Source organism: Scyliorhinus canicula, chromosome 15 (assembly GCF_902713615.1).
Source record: "Scyliorhinus canicula chromosome 15, sScyCan1.1, whole genome shotgun sequence".
In the NCBI taxonomy this organism is placed as follows: Eukaryota; Metazoa; Chordata; class Chondrichthyes; order Carcharhiniformes; family Scyliorhinidae; genus Scyliorhinus; species Scyliorhinus canicula.
This window is the reverse complement of record NC_052160.1, coordinates 124,100,921-124,121,122: the sequence shown is the minus strand read 5'-3', so window position 1 is coordinate 124,121,122 and position 20,202 is coordinate 124,100,921. Positions and strand designations below refer to the sequence as shown.

The window sequence follows — 20,202 nt, the reverse complement described above, 5'->3', positions numbered from 1 at the left end:
GGCCTGTGAAATTCTCTAACACAGAAAGCAGTTAAGGCCAAAACATTGTTTTCTATAAGGAGTTAGATATAGCTCTTGAGAATAAAGGGACCAAGGGATATGGGGAACGGGGGACTGAATTGAATGATCAGCCATGGTGATGAATGGCAGAGCAGGCTCAAAGGGCCGAATGACTCCAACTCCAATTTTCTGTGTTTAACTCAAATCTTCTACAACTATCTGATTTTTTTTCCCCCACTGATTATTTTCGCAGAACATACCCCCCACTGGTGTTAAACCAACTGGCACGTAGTTGCCAGGACTGCCCTTGTACCCTTCCTTACGTATAGGTATCAAATGTGCTGCCCTCCAAGCCTCTGGCACCTCCCCCATACCAAGGACAGATTGGAAGTTTATGGAAAGCCTTTCTGTTGTCTCAGCCCCATTTTCTTTAGAATCCTGGGCTGCAAGCCATCGGGCCAAGCGACTTATCCAGTCTAAGCACAGCCAGCCTTTCCAGCACCACTTAACTCTCAATTTTCACCTCATCCATTACCTCTACCATCTCCGCTTCTACAACTATTTTTTTCCAGATTCCTCTTCCTTCATGAACATTGTTACCACAAAGGCACAGATCTATCTATCTTTTCTGTCATTATACCAGGTGCTCACGGCGCTGAGGTCCCAGGTTCGATCCCGGCTCTGGGTCACTGTCCGTGTGGAGTTTGCACATTCTCCCCGTGTCTGCGTGGGTTTCGCCCCCACAACCCAAAAATGTGCAGAGTAGGTGGATTGGCCACGCTAAATTGCCCCTTAATTGGAAAAAATAATTGGATAATCTAAATTTATAAAAAAAAAAAAAAAAAATTATACCAGGTGCTGAATTTACGGTTGAAACACACTGGAAAAGTTGGGCCTCCCCGAACAAGCGCCGGAATGTGGCGATTAGGGGCTTTTCACAGTAACTTCATTGAAGCCTACTTGTGACAATAAACAATTCTTATTATTATTATTTGTTTGACAATATTGCTTCTGTCAGGCTAAATACGATAAAGTGATAGTTTTCAGCTTAAATGAAATATGTAAAACAATCTTGACTCCTATCAGCAATTATCTGTAAAATTGGAATGGCAGAAATGAACACACGTGGATCCCAAATCACTAAGTTCAGCAGTCTGTTGGATTGATTACTGAACCTTGGTGCTGTGTTAAATTGAATATGAAGTAGATTGCTATGATTGTACTGGTAAATGAAGTCTGGTTTGTTTCTTGGTTTGCTAAGTTGTCTGTGTTCATTTGTTTTAGCTTTCACTTGTCTTACCTGGAGAAATTGAAAATAAAAGCTTATTTGGGCTGCCATGTTGTTAATGTTTAACTTCTATCATTATGCTTTCTTAACTTTAGGGATTTGTCCTTCATTAAAGTAATTAACGTTGGTCGACGGTTTCTGGTGAACAGAGTCCAGGATTATATTCAGAGTAAAATAGTTTATTACTTGATGAACATTCATGTCTATCCACGTTCTATCTACCTGAGCCGGCATGGCGAGAGTGAATACAACAGTATTGGGAGGCTCGGTGGTGATTCGGAGTTGTCTGCTCAAGGGAAAGAGGTACTGAAAGGTCCTGCATTGCAAAGTCCTGATTTGCCCAAAGAATTCAGAGAGGAGACTCGTTGTTTGCAATAAAATTCTGAATGATTGCACACACTGAAGATGATGCAAATCTTTTTCTATTGTGTTCCTTTTATAAACTTGAGTTGTGGGGTGCGATTCAATGGGCACCGGGCATCCGAAAGTCAGCTCGCCGCAGCGCAGCTTGGCAGTTGAAAGCTGGGAGACCTGCTCCCGGGATATACCGGCTTGCAACGCCTCGCAAGATGTTGCAATGTGAATGTCTCCCACAATGGACGGGATCACCTTTTGGCAAATCTGCATTTTAGAGCGAGGCATTCTAATGTGCAGATGCCCGAGATACCTGAGGCTTTGGGATTCAACCCCTTCGCCTCAGAGACCTTGTGCGGGTGCCATTTGATACTGGCCCCACAAACGGGGACCAGATGAAATGGCACTCGTGGGGGTCTCCAGCTGCATGCCCTTTGGACAGAGTGGTAACCTGGCACTGGTGCCACCTGGATACCCTGGTCGTGCCACCCTGGCACTGTCAAGGTGGCATTGCCAGCTGGCAGGGGTACTGCCAGGTTGGCATTTTTTTGCACGCGCGCAATCGGGCTGGGGGGGGGGCCAGCGTGGGTGTTTGGGGGGGGGGGGGGGGGGGGGGGCTGCTGGGTGGGATGCTGGGGATTGTTTCGGGGGCCTCGGCAATCAGGGCACCATTTATCTCTCACTACAATGTGGAGTTCTGGAGAGCAGAGCTCCCCACTGTACGAAACGGGGCTATGTGTGGCCTCGACTGTGTGGCCTCAACTCCATTCAGGCCTTTTTTTCAACGCGAGCCGCGTTGAATACCCATGTGTTTCTCGGCACTGTGAACGCTAGGAAACACAGCTAAACGCGCTCGCTTGGGGACTTTGTTTATTTTTGGAAGAATTGCGGCCATGGTCTGTAAATGTACACATTAGCATAATATTTGCAGTTTGTACGCTAAAAATACTAACTGGGATCAATAAAATAAAAGCCGAGTTTCATTAATTGTGCCGCAAGTAAAGTTTAACAACCGATTGGCATTTGCATAATGTGTGGGTGAAATAAATGAGACTGATTAGTAAGTAGGGGATTATCATGTTTTCTTTACAGTATGCTGAAAGCTTGCGGCAGTTTGTTGAAGAGCAGAAAATTCCAGACCTGAAGGTTTGGACTAGCCAGCTGAGGCGAACAATTCAAACAGCTGAGGCCCTGGGGATTCCTTATGAACAGTGGAAAATCCTCAATGAAATTGATGCAGTGAGTACAAAGAAATAAATGCAATTGTTCAAATCATTTTACTGAATAATATTTTTCCTTTAACGTTTATGAAATTGAAAAAGAATTGGAAGGAATCCTGCTTACAACTGCAGTTGTCAGTTTCTAAAAATTCCTAAATAACGTTTTAAAAAATACCTCCTTCAGTCACAATTTTTCCTGTACTTTCCTCGGACAAAGAATATTTGTATGTTATCGAAATTTAATTACAAAACCAATTGAAGATTTAACATTAAATTTTGGAAGCTGTAGAAATTCCATTGCATTTTATATTTTTCTGTGTCATGGTTTGGCATCTGTAAATAAATGTACTTAACCTCACTTTTAGGGTGTTTGTGAGGAGTTGACTTACAGTGAAATTCAGGACCGATATCCAGATGAATTTGCTCTGCGAGACCAGGACAAGTACCATTACCGTTATCCAGGCGGAGAGGTATGAGAGCAGGGATATATATGTTCAGTGTTCAACATTTTGTATTGAAAAATAATTTCAAGTAATAAGAGTCATAACATCAAAATTTAGTACTGAACACAACAGCAAGAACACAAAACATAAGAGCAGGAGTCGACCACATGCATGATCTTGAGCTCCAATTCTCCATTTCCCCACCCGCTCCCCATAGCCATTAATGTTCTGAGACCAAAAACCTGTCCATACCAGATGGCCCCCTGGGGTAGAGAATTCCAAAGAATCGCAAACCTTTGAAGAAATTTCTTGTCACCTCCATGCTAAATAATCGGCCCCATATCCAGAGACTGTGCCCCATGTTTTAGACCTCAACCAGTGGAAACAATCTCTCAGTGTCTACCCAATCAAGCCCCCTCAGAATTATGTGGTTTTCAACAAGATCACCACTTATTTTGCTCAATTTAAGAGGCTATAAGCCCAATTTACTCAGCCTCCCACATAGGACCTGTCCACTCAACTCCGGGACCACTCTGCCACCTCCAATGCCAGTATATGCTTCCCTGAATGTGGAGACCAAAAATGCGTCCAGTATTCCAAATGTGGTGTCTCCAAAACCGTATACAATTGTTGCAGGACTTCTTTATTCTTGTATTCCAATCTTATTGCAGTAAAGCCGAACATGCCAGCAGCATGCTAGCTTTCTGCTTTCCTTGTATCAGCACAATCAAGTCTCTTTCAACATTAACAGTGAATTCATATCTTGCAAGAGTGAATTAATAAATATGAACTTTTTTTTTTCTTGCTAACATTGGTTAGGTTTGGAACTCGTGCAGCAACTGTGTTCATCACAATTAGTGCTTTTCGTACACAACAATAATTTTGTCAGTGAATATTGCATAGACATTTGGAGCTTTAAAAATCACAGATCATGAATGTAGTGCCATTAATGGTCCCCTCTATAAGCGTGCCCATTTAACCTTGACAGTCACCTGCAATGGGCAAATGGATTTAGTGATTTACCATCACCGTGGGCATCAATTACAAAAGTAATGATTTCTGCATGGTGCCATTTCAGGCAGTTCGAACAGCTATTTGCATAATATCTATTTACAATCCCACTCACAAGTTCCAGGCTCAAACCTAAATTTTAAACCTATAAAAGTTTATCTCTCCCTCTGACTCTAATTGAAATTGACTGGATTAGCTTCTTACTGTCCTGCGCTACAGCTTCAAGACCTGTTGTTAAGTAACTCAGCTCAAGCTTCCAAACTTTCACACAGGCTTAAGGAACCCAACCCCTGAAGCAAATTGGATTAGTATGTTAACATACTTAATCTACTGCTGTTTGCAGTTATAGGGCTCAAAAAACTGGGTAAATATGGAATTAATTTAAGTCAAACAGCTCAACCGTGGATGTTTGATGTTGGTGAAGGCTTGTTAAGAATTCCCTTCCACTGTGATTGACATGGCTGACAGTCCCATTTTCTACACTCAGTTCCTTACCATTCCTCCCAGAACCATGATAGGGTCACCCTTAGCCTCACCAAGCACTCCACTAACCTCCATGTCCCAACAGTTAACTTCAGCTATCAAGCACACAAACCCCTCAACAGTCCTTTCAGCATTCTGCAGGGTCAGTTCCCTCTGTGACCTTCTGGTTTACTGTTCATCACCCCAAACACCTGCTCCCCTTCCTATGGCAACTTCCCATGCAAGTGCAGGAGTTGCAACACGTGTCCTTTTACATCCTTCCCAACATCAAAGGTCTGATATACTGCTTCCAGCTGAAACAGTGATTTGTGTGTACTTTCAATTTATTATATTGTTTTCGCTCTTGATGCAGTCACCAAATGCCAGTTGAACACCTTTGTTCGGTCTGCAGCCATGAACCCGAGTTTCCATTTACTTGCCATTTTACTTCATTGTCCCACTCCCGCTCTGAGCTCTCTGACCTTCGATACCATCACTGTTCCAATGAAGCTTGTGAATCAGCACCTCGGTTAGACACTTTACAACTTTCCAGACTTCACGTGGTGTTTAACAATTTTATATCATAACCCCTTTTCTTGGGGCAGTGGGTGTTGATCATGATTCTGCTGCTGCAATTTACCAACCCCTCTAGATTTTATTCTTCAACTTGTCCCATTACCATTCTCTTTTACCTTGCACCATTAACCGTTTTGCCATTTAACTCCTCTTGCTTTCCACAAACCTTTCCTTTTGTTCATTCCCAGCCTCTGTATTTATAAGCGGTTACATCTCCAAGTACTCCCAATTCTAATGAAAAGCCACTGTCTTTAATTCTCCCCATGCTGCTGCTTCACCTTGCTGAGTATTTTCAGCATTTTCTGTTTTTGCATTAGACCAGCTATAAAATCAGTCACTAGGTGGCACCAAAAGCACAGGTTGGATTAAAATCAGAGCAAGTTGATTGACGCCCTTTTATAACAAGTACTTGAGAATGGAGAAATTAAACCAACATGTTAATTTTAATACATTATGTTGTGCTGTATTTTTATTTGTTAAATATGGCCTTATCTAATACATTTGCATGGCCAATTCAGCAGGCCATTTGGCATTGCGACAGTTTCAACTTCAAAATTATGATTTGCTTTTTCCTATTCCTCAATTTGTTACAGTCCAGTTGTAAATTTTATCATATTGATGTGGGTACAATGAGGTAAAATTCTCCTCTTGTAATTTCCTGCATTATAACTACGAGCTGCAGCTATTTAAAAAAGACTAGTTGATCTTTCATAGCGGTACTCTGAGGGAGTCAAGACCATGTGAAGTCTTCAGATGATGTGCAGTCAGATGTTGAGAACAATTAGCCCAGACTACACAGATGTAACTCAGTCTCGGTTTTAAGGTCGTCCAAATTGTGCATATTTTCTTTTCCATTCAAAAGTATTGCATTGCCTCGATTGGCAAAAGAATGTAATTATTGCATGACAAATTCACATGACATTCCATCATGAATGAGGCTATGTGGATTATAATAGAAAATCGTCAGGCATAAGATTTTTAATATATAAAAGTTGATGTACTCGCACTCATTTAAAGTAAATACCAGTATGCAAATCATATTACATTTCGATTTGTTCTAGGAACTCTTAACTTGATTGTAAAATACATCTTAGGGACTTCCGGCGGCGTAATGTAGGAGGAAGACATGCAAGAGGTGGCTCCTGCTGGACTACTGTACATTTTCCCCTCTTTCCTGATGCCATAGATCGTTTATTCTTAGAGCTCAGCGGCAAGTAAAATGGCAGAGTCAGTTTCTGATTCTCTAACCACTCCACTAATGACCGAGGTTCTTTCTAATACCGTGGCAAAAGAATTTGAAAAACACAGACAAGTTGTGTCGAATAACCTCAAAAAATCAATTGAAGAGGCTTTGGCTCCCATCAAGCGGCTCTGGGGAAAACTAATCAGACAGTTGAAGTCCAGGGAGCCACGATCAAGAATATGGAGGTGGCCATGTCGGACCACAGTGATTGGATTGACGCGCTGGAATCCAAACTGCCTTTGGTGACTTAAACAAATAGATTGTTGAGAGCCAGGAATAATATCCTAGAAAACAGGTCCAGGAGGCAAAATGTTCAAATTGTGGGGTTGCCGGAGGGAATGGCGGGCCCAACATCCACAGAGTACTTCTCAGGCATGTTCTGCAAGATGATGGGTAAGGGTGGATTTATCTCCCCTCGAGAATTGGAACGAGCCCATCGCACTCTTCGGCTGAGGTCTTGTCCTGAAGATCCATCATGCGTGTTGATAGTGAGATTCCGTAGCTTTAAAAAAAGGGAGAGGGTTTTGCGATGGGTAAAGGAACACTGTGACTTTAAGTGGGAAAGCCACTCCCATCAGGTTCTGCCAAGACATGCGTGCGGAGTTAGTAAAGAAAAGGGCTATGTTCAATGGAGCTAAGGCCACCCCGAAAAGAGTGAAGTCTGGTTTGGTTTGGTCCACCCAGCTTGTCTCAGAGTAACTTTTGAGGGAAAAGATATTTCTTTGACATGCCTTTTTAAAAGTTACAAGTTGGGCTCGATGCAATTTGGTTTTCGACTACGTCGACGGCATGTTGTATTGTTACATTGTTGGGGTTTCGTGTTTGTTCTCATTTTTTCTTGTTCTTATTGGGGCTGCGTTCTTATATTTCTTGATTAGAATTGGGGTTTTAAACTATGTGGGGTTCTGTTTATGTGTTAATATATAGCTTCCTTTCAATGCACAAGTTAAATGGAGTTTTGGCGTTTTATTGTTCATATCTATTTTTCTCTTTCTCCATTCGTGAGCCTCCCTGCTAACAGGAGTTAGTTAACGGGAGTGGTTTTGGAAGGTTCACTGCAGCTCATTACAGTAGTCCCCCTTTATAACGCGGGTGTTGGGGTCCAAGACAGCCACCCGCGTTGCAACCGAGCCACGGATATCCACGATGGGGGTTTTAAATTTATTTAAAAATCTATGCTAGCGCTTCCCATTGAGAGTCTACGGGGGGCGGGGGGAGGTCAGACCCCCGTAGACTCACAATGGGAAGCGCTAGCATAGATTTTAAATACATTTAAAACCCCCATCGTGGATCCAATTAAAATTTCAGCGGCCGGCTCACTTTGATCCGGAGAGGGAAGCTGCTCTCACTGAAATCAGCCGGCCGCTGAAATTGACACTGCCCGCTGCTCTCTCCCTCCAATCCAACTTTTAAGTTTTAATGTTTCTGATTGGAGGGAGAGAGCAGCCGGCAGTGTCAATTTCTTTTTTTTTTCCTCCGGCTTGCCCCCTCTCCCCCCACATCCTCCAACTAGACCCTCTCCCCCCACACCCTCCGACTCGCCCCCTCTCCCCCCCAACACCCTCCGGCTCGCCCCCTCTCCCCCCCAACACCCTCCGGCTCGCCCCCTCTCCCCCACACCCTCCGGCTCGCCCCCTCTCCCCCCACACCCTCCAGCTCGCCCCCTCTCCCCCCACATCCTCCGGCTGGCCCCCTCCCCACACCCTCCGGCTCGCCCCCTCTCCCCCCACAGCGTCCAGCTCGCCCCCTCTCCCCCCACAGCGTCCAGCTCGCCCCCTCTCCCCCCCACACCTTCCGGCTCGCTCCCTCTCCCCCTCTCCCCCACACCCTCCGGCTCGCTCCCTCTCCCCCTCTCCCCCACACCCTCCTGCTCTCCCCCACAGCGTCCAGCTCGCCCCCACTCCCCCCACACCTTCCGGCTCGCTCCCTCTCCCCCTCTCCCCCACACCCTCCTGCTCTCCCCCACAGCGTCCAGCTTGCCCCCTGTCCCCCCACACCCTCAGGCTCGCCCCCTCCCCACACCCTCCGGCTCGCCCCCTCCCCCCCCCTCTCCTCCCCCGTCCCCCCCCTCTCCTCCCCCGTCCCCCCCCTCTCCTCCCCCGTCCCCCCCCTCTCCTCCCCCGTCCCCCAACACCCGCAGGGCCCCCCCTCTCTCCCCCAACACCCGCAGGGCCCCCCTCTCTCCCCCAACACCCGCAGGGCCCCCCTCTCTCCCCCAACACCCGCAGGGCCCTCCTCTCTCCCCCAACACCCGCAGGACTCCCCTCTCTCCCGCAACACCCGCAGGGCCCTCCTCTCTCCCCCAACACCCGCAGGACTCCCCTCTCTCCCCCACACCCCCAGGGGGGTCTCCCCCACACCCGCCCCCCTCCTCTCCCCCCCCAACACCCCCCCCCTCCTCTCCCCCCCAACACCCGCCCCCCTCCTCTCCCCCCCAACACCCGCCCCCCTCCTCTCCCCCCCAACACCCGCCCCCTCCTCTCCCCCCCAACACCCGCCCCCCTCCTCTCCCCCCCAACACCCCCCCCCTCCTCTGCCCCCCAACACCCGCCCCCCTCCTCTCCCCCCCCCAACACCCGCCCCCTCCTCTCCCCCCCAACACCCGCCCCCCTCTCCCCCCCAACACCCGCCCCCCTCCTCTCCCCCCCCAACACCCGCCCCCCTCCTCTCCCCCCCAACACCCGCAGGGCCCTCCTCTCCCCCCCCAACACCCGCAGGGCCCTCCTCTCTCCCCCAACACCCGCAGGTCCACCCTCTCTCCCCCACACCCCCAGGGGGGTCTCCCCCACACCCGCCCCCCTCCTCTCCCCCCCCCCCAACACCCGCCCCCCCTCTTCTCCCCCCCCCAACACCCGCCCTCCCTCTTCTCCCCCCCAACACCCGCCCCCCCCTCGGCAGTGTCAATTTCAGCGGCCGGCTGATTATTTCAGTGAGAGCAGCTTCCCTCTCTGGATCAAAGTGAGCCGGCCGCTGAAATTGACACTGCCCGCTGCTCTCTCCCTCCAATCCAACTTTTAAGTTTTAATGTTTCTGATTGGAGGGAGAGAGCAGCCGGCAGTGTCAATTTCAGCGGCCGGCTCACTTTGATCCAGAGAGGGAAGCTGCTCTCACTGAAATAATCAGCCGGCCGCTGAAATTGACACAACTGACAGTTGGGGTCCATAATCCCCCCCGCGGTATATCGCGAACCGCGGTATTGCGGAGCGCGGTATAACGGGGGACTACTGTATCGTAGTTTTTTTTAGATACATTAGTTTTTTTTAGATAATGAGCTAAGAGTTCTTGTTTTGTTAGATGTAGGCTTTAGTAGGTGGGTAGGTTTTTGTTTGCCTCGCTTCTGTTTATATTTGTACTGGAATGTGGTTGTACGATGGCGTTGGTGGGTAGTTTGCTGACAATGTCTGCTGATTTTCTTTGTCCAATCTTTTGACTTGGTTTGGTGCCCATCTTGGGTGGATCTTCTTGCTTTACCTTTTAAGTATCCCTTGGTTAATCTCTCTTGGTGGAAATGGCTGATCCCAGTTTGAGAGGGGTGGGATACCTCCATATTGGTTTGATCACCTGGAACGTTCAAGGTTTGAATGGCCAACTGGAAGGATCCAGGGTATTTGCTCATCTCAAAGGGGTGAGTAGGGCAGGTTTTTCATTCGGGGTTTGTTGGCAGTGCCAGTGGTGTGGCGATTTTAATTAATAAAAAGGTTATGTTTTCTGTCTCAAGATTATAGCCTACCCCAACGGTTGATATGTTTCTGTCTGTGGCTCCCTGGTGAGCACCCCGCTTGTCATGGTTAACACTGCCATGGTACCAAGCTGGCATTTTGTGTGTGTTGGCAATCGGGCAGGGGTGTCCTGCACGGGTGTCGGGGCAGTGCTGGGGGCCAGCGACCCTCCCATACTGCGCTGGGGCTTGGGTCAGGGGTCGCGTTTGGGACCTCGGAGCTTTGGACGCCAATTAAAAATGGCATCCTGGTCTCCCGGTAGACTGAGGAGTTTCTGTGAGTAGAACTCCTCGGTATAGAAACCGGAGCTATGTGTTGTCTTGGCCGCATGTTCCCCGTGAGGCTCCTTATTTAACAAGAGTTGAGTTTTATAGCCATAAGTTTATCGGTGCTGTGATTGCCGGGAAACCCATGGCTAAATGCGCTTGCTATGGGACTTTCCCATTAGCTGATTCACGGCCAACTTTAACAGATATAATTTTTTGTTAGCTTACGTCAGTTGCCATAGAGGACTACATTAAATTTAACAAAACTGAGTCAGTCTCACCTTCCACATTGTGGTAGGCTCTTAAAGTGGTCCTCAGGGGAAATTATCTCTTACAGAGTCCATTTGTTGAGGACAACGAGGGTGGAGCAGCAGAGGCTGGTGGACTGCATTCTTGAGGTGGATCACCAATACTCGCTTGATCCTCCCCCGAATTACTGGCTAGTGGGAAAATCTGCAAACACAATTGAACTATTGTCGACTAGCAGGGCAGTAAGTTAATTACCATACTCAAGGGGCATGTTTTATGAATACGGGAAGGAAAGGCAGTACGGTGACGCAGTGATTAGCACTGCTGCCTACAGCACTGAGGACCTGAGTTCGATCCCGGCCTGGGTCACTGTCCGTGTGGAGTTCGCACATTTCTCCTGTATCTGCATGGGTTTCACCCCCACAGCCCAAAAATGTGCAGGTTAGGTGGATTGGCCACAGTAAATTGCCCCTTAATTTGAAAATAAAATCATTGGGTACTCTAATTTATAAAATTAAAAAAGTAAAACTGGGAGAAGGCAAATTGTCTTTTGGCTCACCAGCTTAAATGGCAGACGGCCTCCCAGGAGATCACACAGATACGCAATTCGAGCGGCAACCTCATTGCCACCCCATCTCAGGTTAACGCTGCTTTTGAATCCTTTAAAGCAATCTTTATAGATCGGAGCTTCCTCAGATGGGTCGGTCATGTCTGACTTTCTGGATGCCCTACCCATCCCAGTGGTTGAGGTGCATAGATCGGTGAATTGGAATCCCCGTTACACCTTGCTGAAATTTTAAAATGTATTGGATTGATGCAATCTGGCAAAGCCCCTGGCCTTGGATGGCTTTCCAATTGAATTCTATAAGAGGTTCGTGGAGCAGCTTGTGCCTTTAAATCTGGACATGTTCAATGATTCCCTATACCAGAGGTTGCTGCCCCCGACCGTCATTTAAGTCTCTATCTCTCTGTTCTTAAGAGGGACAATGACCCGACAGAGTATGGTTCATGCTGTCTTATTTTGCTTCTAAATGCAGACGTTAAGCTACTTGCCAAAGTACTGGCACTTCGGCTGGAGCCTTGCCTCCCAAATATAATCAAGGAGGGATCCAGCACGGCAGCACAGTGGTTAGCGCACAGTTGCTTCACAGCTCTCGGGTCCCAGGTTCGATTCCCGGCTTGGGTGACTGTCTGTGCGGAGTCTGCACGTTCTCCCCGTGTCTGCGTGGACTTCCTGCGGGTGCTCCGGTTTCCTCCACAAGGCCCAACAAGATGTGCAGTTAGGTGGATTGGCAATGATAAATTGCCCTTAGTGTACAAAAAAGGTTAGGTGGGGTTACTGGGTTACAGGGATCGGGTGGAGGCGTGCTCTTAAGTAGGGTGCTCTTTCCAAGGGCCGGTGCAGACTCGATGGACCGAATGGTCTCCTTCTGCACTGTAAATTCGGGAAAAAAATTAAGAATAGGACCCTATCCACCCTACCATTTTGCCCTCGCACCACTCAATGGAAAGGAATCGGTTGAAAGGATATGACCATATATGTCCGAAATAGACTCACCGTCAGGCATAACCAGGGACAGAATCATCTTCATTAGGCGACAGGGTGGGCCAAAGGAAAGGAAGGAAAAGCTTTATGTTAAAAATGGTGAACTTGTAAATACCGAAAAAGACTAGAACTGGGCAGCTGGATAACTCCTTAAAACTGGCAAACCTCCCCTCCACGAACAGGTCCCCAAACATCTCCAGACCCTTCACCTCCCAAGATTTAAATGTCGAGTCCAAACTAGCAGTTAGGAAAAGGTGATTATTGCAAATAGGGGCCAGTGAAGAGAGGAAAAAGTGCTTGAAAAGCTGCCGAAACTGTTTCCAAATTCTGTGGGAGCAGCCCATCACTGGATTTGAGGAAAATCTAACAGGGCGAAAAGGCAACGGTGTCGTAATTCTTGCAAGAAGAGTAGATTTAGTACAGGAACGAACTTCCATTTGTCCCCAGATGGACCTGGGATCACAAAACCACAACAATATTTTAGGAATATTGGCTGCCCAGTAATAAAACAATACATTGGGGAGGATCAGGCCCTGTCTGTCTCTTTGGAGCAGAACACAACGGGTTTTAGGAGTCCTACCCACCCGAATAAAACAGGATATCAGTTTGTTGACCTTGATAAGAAAAGGATTTGGGGGAAAAAAATGGGGAGACACAAGCAAGTGGGGAAAAAACTGCAAACACAGTTGAACTGTTGTTGGTTAGCAGGGCGGTAAATCGGTTAAAAACCTCAAGAACACGTTTATTTGAATAGTTTGAACCATGCCCATCAAGGATGGGGAGGGTCGTTATTGCACCTCTGCAAGTCAGCTTTGATACTGTGAACTAGACTGGTGTAATTTAACTTATGAAGTGAGACCCAGTTGTGGGCCACCCAGATCCACCGATAGCAGAAGCTTGTCTTCGCAAGGCGAAAATGTAACATCCCCAGTTGGGCTCGCCTCCCAGGAGGGTTAATTGGGAAACAATCACTCTTGCCCAAGTTCAATTTGTACCCAGAGAAGGAGCCAAAGGTGCTAAGTAACTTCATTATGTCGGCTATAGAGGGGGCTGAATCCATAATATAAAGAAGTAGGTTGTCTGCATAATGGGTCACCCAATGCTCACTCCTCCCCAACTAATCCGCCTCCACTTACTAGAGGACCCCAGCCCCATAACGAGCGGCTCTATTGCCAATGGTGAAGTGTGGAGTGAGGCCCTTCATAACGTCAACACCATGGGCGGGATTCTCCCCTACCCGGCGGGGCGGGGGGCCCCGGAGTGGCGGCAACCACTTCGGCGTTAGGCCTCCTCAAAGGTGCGGAATTCTCCGCACCTTTAGGGGCCAAGCCCTCACATTGAGGGGCTAGGCCCGCGCCGGAGTGGTTGGCACCATGCTGACTGGCGCCAAAACCGGCACAACGGCCTTTGACGCCCGGCGCCGGTCGAAAGGCCTTTGCCGGTTCGCGCATGCGCCAATGCGTCAGCTGCCGCCGACGTCACCACCGGCGCATGCGCGCTGGGGGATTCTCTTCTGCCTCCACCATGGTGGAGGGCGTGGCGGCGGCGGAAGAAAAAGAGTGCCCCCACGGCACTGGCCCGCCCGTCGATCGGTGGGCCCTGATCATGGGCCTGGCCACCGTGGGGGCACCGCCCGGGGTCCGATCGGCCCGCGCCCCCCCCCCCCCCTCCCAAGGACCCCGGGGGGCCGCTCGCTCCGCCGATCCCGCCGCCACCAGAGGTGGTTCAAACCACAGCGGCGGGCGAGGCCTCTCAGCGGCGGGACTTCGGCCCATCGCGGGCCGGAGAATCTCCGCAGGGTGCTCGCCGATCGGCGCGGAGGGCACGCCGATTGGGGGGGGCGTGATTCCTGCCCCCGCCAATTCCCGGGTGGCGGAGAATTCCGGCCACAGCGGGATTTTCGCCGGTCCCGGGCGATTCTCCGACCCTGCGGGGGGTCGGAGAATTTCGCCCCATGTCTTCGTGTGCTCGGCTGAGCCTGATTCAGTTTAAGATTTTGCATTGGGTGCACTTGACCCAGGATGAGTGGGTTCTTCCCTGGTGTTGAGGCTAGGTGTGAACGCTGTTCTCTTGGGTCGGCTAACCATACACATATGTTCTGGTCCTGTTCCAAACTTATGGGCTTCATTCTTAAGTACCATGTCGGAGATACTCCATGTTGATGTCTATCCATGGCGCTGATGACCCATATTTGGGTGTCGGATTTGCCAGTGATACAGTCTGGGGTGAAGCAGATGTCCTTGCCTTTGTCTCGTTGATTGTCCGGAGGCAAATGCTGCTTGATTGGAGATCTCCTACTCCGCTGGTTTGGACTCAACATTTAAAACTTGGGTGGGTGACTTAATGTTTTTTCTGCATTTTGCGAAGGTCAAGTTCACCATCGGGTTGGTGGAGAGGTTCTATATAAATGGTAACTATTTATTTCCTTTGTCAAGAAGTTGGTCACCGGCAGTTGTTAGGGGTTTAGGTTAGTTTTTGTATTTAAGTTAATTAGATGTTGTGTGTTGTTTCCCTTTTGTTCAGATTGTGATGTTCTGCCATTTTTATTGTTTGGGTTGTATTGATCATTATAAACATTTCTCAATTAAGATATTTAAAAAAAAGAAAATATATCTGAGTGGAACAGGAGTATTATTGTTCGCAAAGTACACCAAGTTCAGAAGAGCATCTCCTCCTTGCTGTGTTTTGTTTTGTGATACTTTTTAGCAGCTTCATTAAGAGAAATGGGTTATATGTTAATGTTGTAATTGTTAGATGCAAGGCAGTTTTTATATTATCTAAACCATACCCAAAGCACTTTTTGTTTCTGGTTTTCTAAATTCAGAAATTATATATTTGAAAAGACATACTACGATATTGCCTATTTAATAACCCATCTGCTTTTGTTTAGTCCTACCAGGATTTGGTTCAACGGGTGGAGCCTGTGATCATGGAACTAGAGAGACAGGGAAATGTTCTTGTTATTGCACACCAGGCTGTCATGAGGTGCCTCATCGCTTACTTTATGAATAAGGGAGCAGGTACGACAATAAGAAAATGGACAATACTTTAATTTTTGGACTTTTCCTTTTCCCTCCCCCACTTTTTGTTTTCTGCCAAACTCTCTTAATGGCACTGATTCACAATGAGATGATTTCTTGAATGCCAACTGATCATTCTTTTTCTTTTTAAAACCTCAACAATCTCTATTACTTGTCATTGAACATTGAAAGCTTGCAGCTGAACTTAGGAGATGTACTTTCCACCCAGATTCATATATTGGTGAAGAATGGGAAATTTGATTAATTGCCCCACACACCCCACCACGATCACCTACCCTAAGGCTGAGTTACTGTCACCACCCTGACCAACATTAACTCCTGTAGTTTAATTTATTTTCAACGCGTCTCTCTCTCAATTGTTGATTCTCTGCTGGCAAATACTTTTACAGCTACCTACTCCTGATTTGTGCACTACTTACATGAACTTAGCCTGTAAGTTTCAGCAACTTGTTTGACAATGCCGCATTATCACAGAACACATAGCAATCAAAAATCGTGGACTTTCACTGATTTTCCAACCCCAAATCCAAGCGTGTTGGGATCAGTTGTGATGCCGCACTGCAGCTGAGATATCAACTATCTCAAAACAAGACAGTGGATTGTACCTGGATTTCCGTCTTTTCTATTGCTCAGGTACTTATTGGATAAGCTTGCTGTGCTCTACTGCACTTTTAACAGACCTGAGATTAGAACTTGTTTACTTCAACAAACTTTCCTTTAAATAGCTGGGTAAGATTACATGACCTTCAATTTGGCAAATGTGCGCTGAGATGAGTTCCTGAGAATTAATATTTCTGGTGAAAAGGAAACATTGAAAGCCCTCCCAAACCACTTACAGCATTCTCGCTTATTGTTTGAGTCAGTCGAACATATTGAGCCCTTGAGATATAAGCGCAGCACAATTGCGCAGATTCCAAACTAACATAAAGGGAGAGAGTTTCCATAAATTACAAAAGAAATAAAGTAAGAATAGCCCATCTGTCCCTTCAAGCCCCATCATTCAATACAACTGTAGTTGATATTTTACCTCGGCTCCACTTTGCATTATCCACCCCCCACTATCCAAAAATCTATTGATCTCCATCTTGTGTGTAGTCTTGCATCAGCAACTTTCTGGTGAAGAAAACTCCACATATCCACAACCATTTGAATAATGAAAAATATCCTCATCTCAGTTTTAAATGGCTAATCCCTTATTCTGAGGCTGAAATCTCAATTTGTACACTCTGCAACCAGGGAAGACATCACTTTCCCATCATAGAACCTACCAAGTCCACCCAAATATTGCATGTGTTTCAATAAGACCACCCCTCATCTTCTAAACAATATAGATTTAATCTGTTCAATCTCACCTCACAGGACCGACTCCTCATCCCAGAAAGTAGTCTAGTGAGCCTTTATTGCTCTTCCTCCAAGGCAAGCGCATCATTCCCTGCATAAGGTGACCAGAAATTTGCATAATATTCTAGGTGTCGTTTCACAAAGACACTAGAGAACTGTAGCAAGATTTTTTTCACTCCAAAACCCTGTAACAAAGGCTGACACACCCTTTACCCTCTCTATTGCTTCCTGTACCCGCCTGTCAGCCATCTCTAACGAGGTGGCGCGGATTAGTGGGAAGTCAAAGGATTGGGAAATCTTTAAAAGCGAGCAGAGAACAATGGAAAAAGCAGTAAGGGGGGAGAAGATGAAATGTGAGTGTAAGATAGCTAGCAATATAAAAGAAGATAGAAACATTTTTTTTCAATATACAAAAAGGCAAGAGAGAGGCAGGAATATACATTCGACCACTGAAAAATTAGGCTGGAGAAGTAGTAATAGGAAATAAATAAATGGTAGAGGAACTGAGTAGGCACTTTTCATCAATCTTCATGGTGGAAGACACCAGTGGGATACCAGAACTTCAGGAGAATCAGGGGGCAGAGGTCAGTGTAGTGGCCATCACTAAGGAGAAGTTTCTGGGAAACTGAAAGATCTGAAGGTGGATAAGTCACCAGGACCAGATGGTCTACACCCCAGGATTCTAAAGGAGATAGCTGAGGAGATTGTGGAGGTATTGGTGGTGATCTTTCATGAATCACTGGAGGCAGGGAGGGTCCCAGAGGACTGGGAAATGGTTAACGTAACACTCCTGTTTAAGAGGGTACGGAGGCCGAAGACTGGAAATTACAGGCCGGTTAGCCTGACTTCGGTCATTGGTAAGAGTTTAGAGTCCATTAATAAAGATGAGATTGCGGAGTACTTGGAAGTGCATGATAAAATAGGACTGAGTCAGCACGACTTCGTCAAGGGGAGGTCATGTCTGACAAATCTGTTACAGTTTTTTGAGGAGGTAACAAGGAAGTTAGACAAAGGAGAACCAGTGGACATGATTTATTTAGATTTCCAGAAGACGGTTGACAAGGTGCCGGATAGGAGACGGAGACTGTTAAATAAGTTAAGAGCCCATGATGTTAAGGGTAAGATTCTGGCATGGTTAGAGAATTGGCTGACTGGCAGAAAGCAGAGAGTGGGGATAAAGGGGTCTTTTTCACAATGGCAGCTGGTGACCAGTGGTGTGCCTCAGCGGTCGGTGTTGGGACCACAACGTTTCACAATATACATTAACAATCTGGAAGAAGAAACTTAGGCCACTCTTGTTAAATTTGCAGATTATACAAAGATATGCAGAGGGACAGGTAGTATTCAGGAAGCAGGAGAGCTGTAGAAGGACTTGGGACAGGTTAGGAGAGTGGGCAATGAAGTGACAGATGGAATACAATGTGGAAAAGTGTGAGATAATGCCCTTTGGTAGGAAGAATGGAGGCATAGATTGTTTTCCAAATGGGAAAAGGCTGAGGAAATCAGAAGCACTGAGAGACTTGGGAGTCCTAGTTCAAGATTCTCTTAAGGTTAAAGTGCAGGTTCAATCGGCAGTTAGGAAGGCAAGAGCAATGTTAGCATTCATGTCAAGAGGGCTAGAATACAAACCAGGAATGTACTTCTGAGGCTTTGGTCAGATCCCATTTGGAGTATTGTGAGCAGTTTTGGGCCCCATATCTAAGGAAGGATGTGCTGGCCTTGGAAAGGGTAGAGGAGGTTCACAAGAATGATCCCTGGAATGAAGAGCTTGCTATATGAGGAGCAGTTGAGGACTCTGGGTCTGCACTCATTGGAGTTCAGAAGGATAAGAGGGGGGGTGAATCTTATTGACACATACAGGATACTGCGAGGCCTGGATAGAGAGGACGTGGAGAGGATGTTTCTGCTAGTAGGGAAAACTAGAACCAGAGGCCATAGCCTCGAACTGAAGGGACGATTCTTTAAAATTGAGATGAGGAGGAATTTTGTCAGCCAGAGGGTAGTGAATCTGTGGAATTTTTTGCTGCAGAAGGCTGTGGAGACCAAATCACTGAATGTCTTTAAGACAGAGATAGATAGGTTTTTGATTAATAAGGGGATCAGGAGTTATGGGGAGAAGGCAGGAGAATGGGGATGAGAAATATATTAGCCATGATTGAATGGTGGAGCAGACCCGTTGGGCTGAATGACCTAATTCTGCTCTTATGTTTTATGGTCTTATGGACTCATGCATAATGATACTCCATTCCCTCTGAACACCAACAGTTTCCAGTCTTGTCTGCTTTTCCATTTTTTCCTTCCAAGTGAATAAGTTCAGACCTCCCCATATTATACTTCACCTGTCATGCTCTTACCCACTCAATCAATCTGTACACATCTCCCCGAGACCCCACCACGTTTTCCCCAAAGATTTCTCCCCTACCCTTCCCTGCATCATCAGCAAACCCTGACAAACCACACTCCGTTTTCTCCATCCATCCACAATTGTTGCAGCTCAACAATTACAAATAGTTGAGCTACAAGTGCTTAGTGATCCTGCGGCACCGCACTAACTACAGCCTGCCAACCTGAAAAGGACCAGCTCATTCCAACTCTGATTCGACTCTGTTTCTGTACCAATATACTACTCTTAACTACTTCCTACTTCCTCAATAACCACGAACCTTCATAAAATGCTTTCCGAATATCCAAATTCATATGCATGCTGATTGGACTGAAACAGAAAATGCTGGACAATTTCAGCAAGTCTGACATCATCTGTTGTGGAAAAACAGAGTCTGGATGACTCTTTGTTGGAGTACACCTACTCTGCTGGCCACAACTTCTAAAAACTCCAGGTTCATCAAACCTGATTTCATTTTCATTGATTCATATAAGAAGCAGCCAATCCGTAATCTCACTGCCGTTCTTTGTTTCCTTGCTTTAAGATTTAGAATTTATGGAAGCCAGTATACACAGTTTTTGTAATTTTTTTCACCATCCCGTATGTCTTGACCTTCAGTGATATTACCATCACTGAATTCCCCACTGTCAACATCTTGGGTACTGCCATTGACCAGAAACTGAACTGGACTAGCCATATAAATACTGTAGCTAGAAAAGCAGGTCAGAGGCTAGAAATTCTTCAGCAAGTAACTCACCACTTGACTCCACAAAGCCTGTCCGCCACCTGCAAGGCTTAAGGCAGGAGTGTAATGGAATACTCTCCACTTGCCTGTATGACTGCACCTCCAAAAATACTCAAGAAGCTCAATGCCATCCAGGATAAAGCAGCCCACTTGACTGGCACGCCTTCCACAAGCATTCACTCCCTCCATCAAGGATGCACGGTGGTAGCAGTGTTAATCATCTACAAGAGGCACTGCAGGAACTTATGAAGGCTCCTTAGGCAGCACCTTACAAACCCACAACCGCTATCATCCAGAAGGACATGGGCAGTAGAT

The 20,202-nt window shown here is 46.8% G+C and overlaps 1 protein-coding gene across 10 annotated transcripts in view; it reads left to right on the top strand.

Moving 5' to 3' along the window:
- The window catches only part of LOC119977991 (6-phosphofructo-2-kinase/fructose-2,6-bisphosphatase 2-like), a 94,084-nt gene that overhangs the window by 52,435 nt on the left and 21,447 nt on the right, over window positions 1–20,202 (top strand). For all 10 annotated transcript variants that reach the window (XR_005463339.1, XM_038819268.1, XM_038819274.1 and 7 more), the window contains 4 exons: window positions 1,384–1,591; window positions 2,735–2,881; window positions 3,228–3,332; window positions 15,268–15,397. Coding sequence is in view for 9 of the 10 variants with exons in the window: in XM_038819268.1 (XP_038675196.1) it covers window positions 1,384–1,591; window positions 2,735–2,881; window positions 3,228–3,332; window positions 15,268–15,397 (590 nt within the window). In the remaining variant the exon portion in view is untranslated. The remainder of the gene's footprint in view (window positions 1–1,383; window positions 1,592–2,734; window positions 2,882–3,227; window positions 3,333–15,267; window positions 15,398–20,202) is intronic.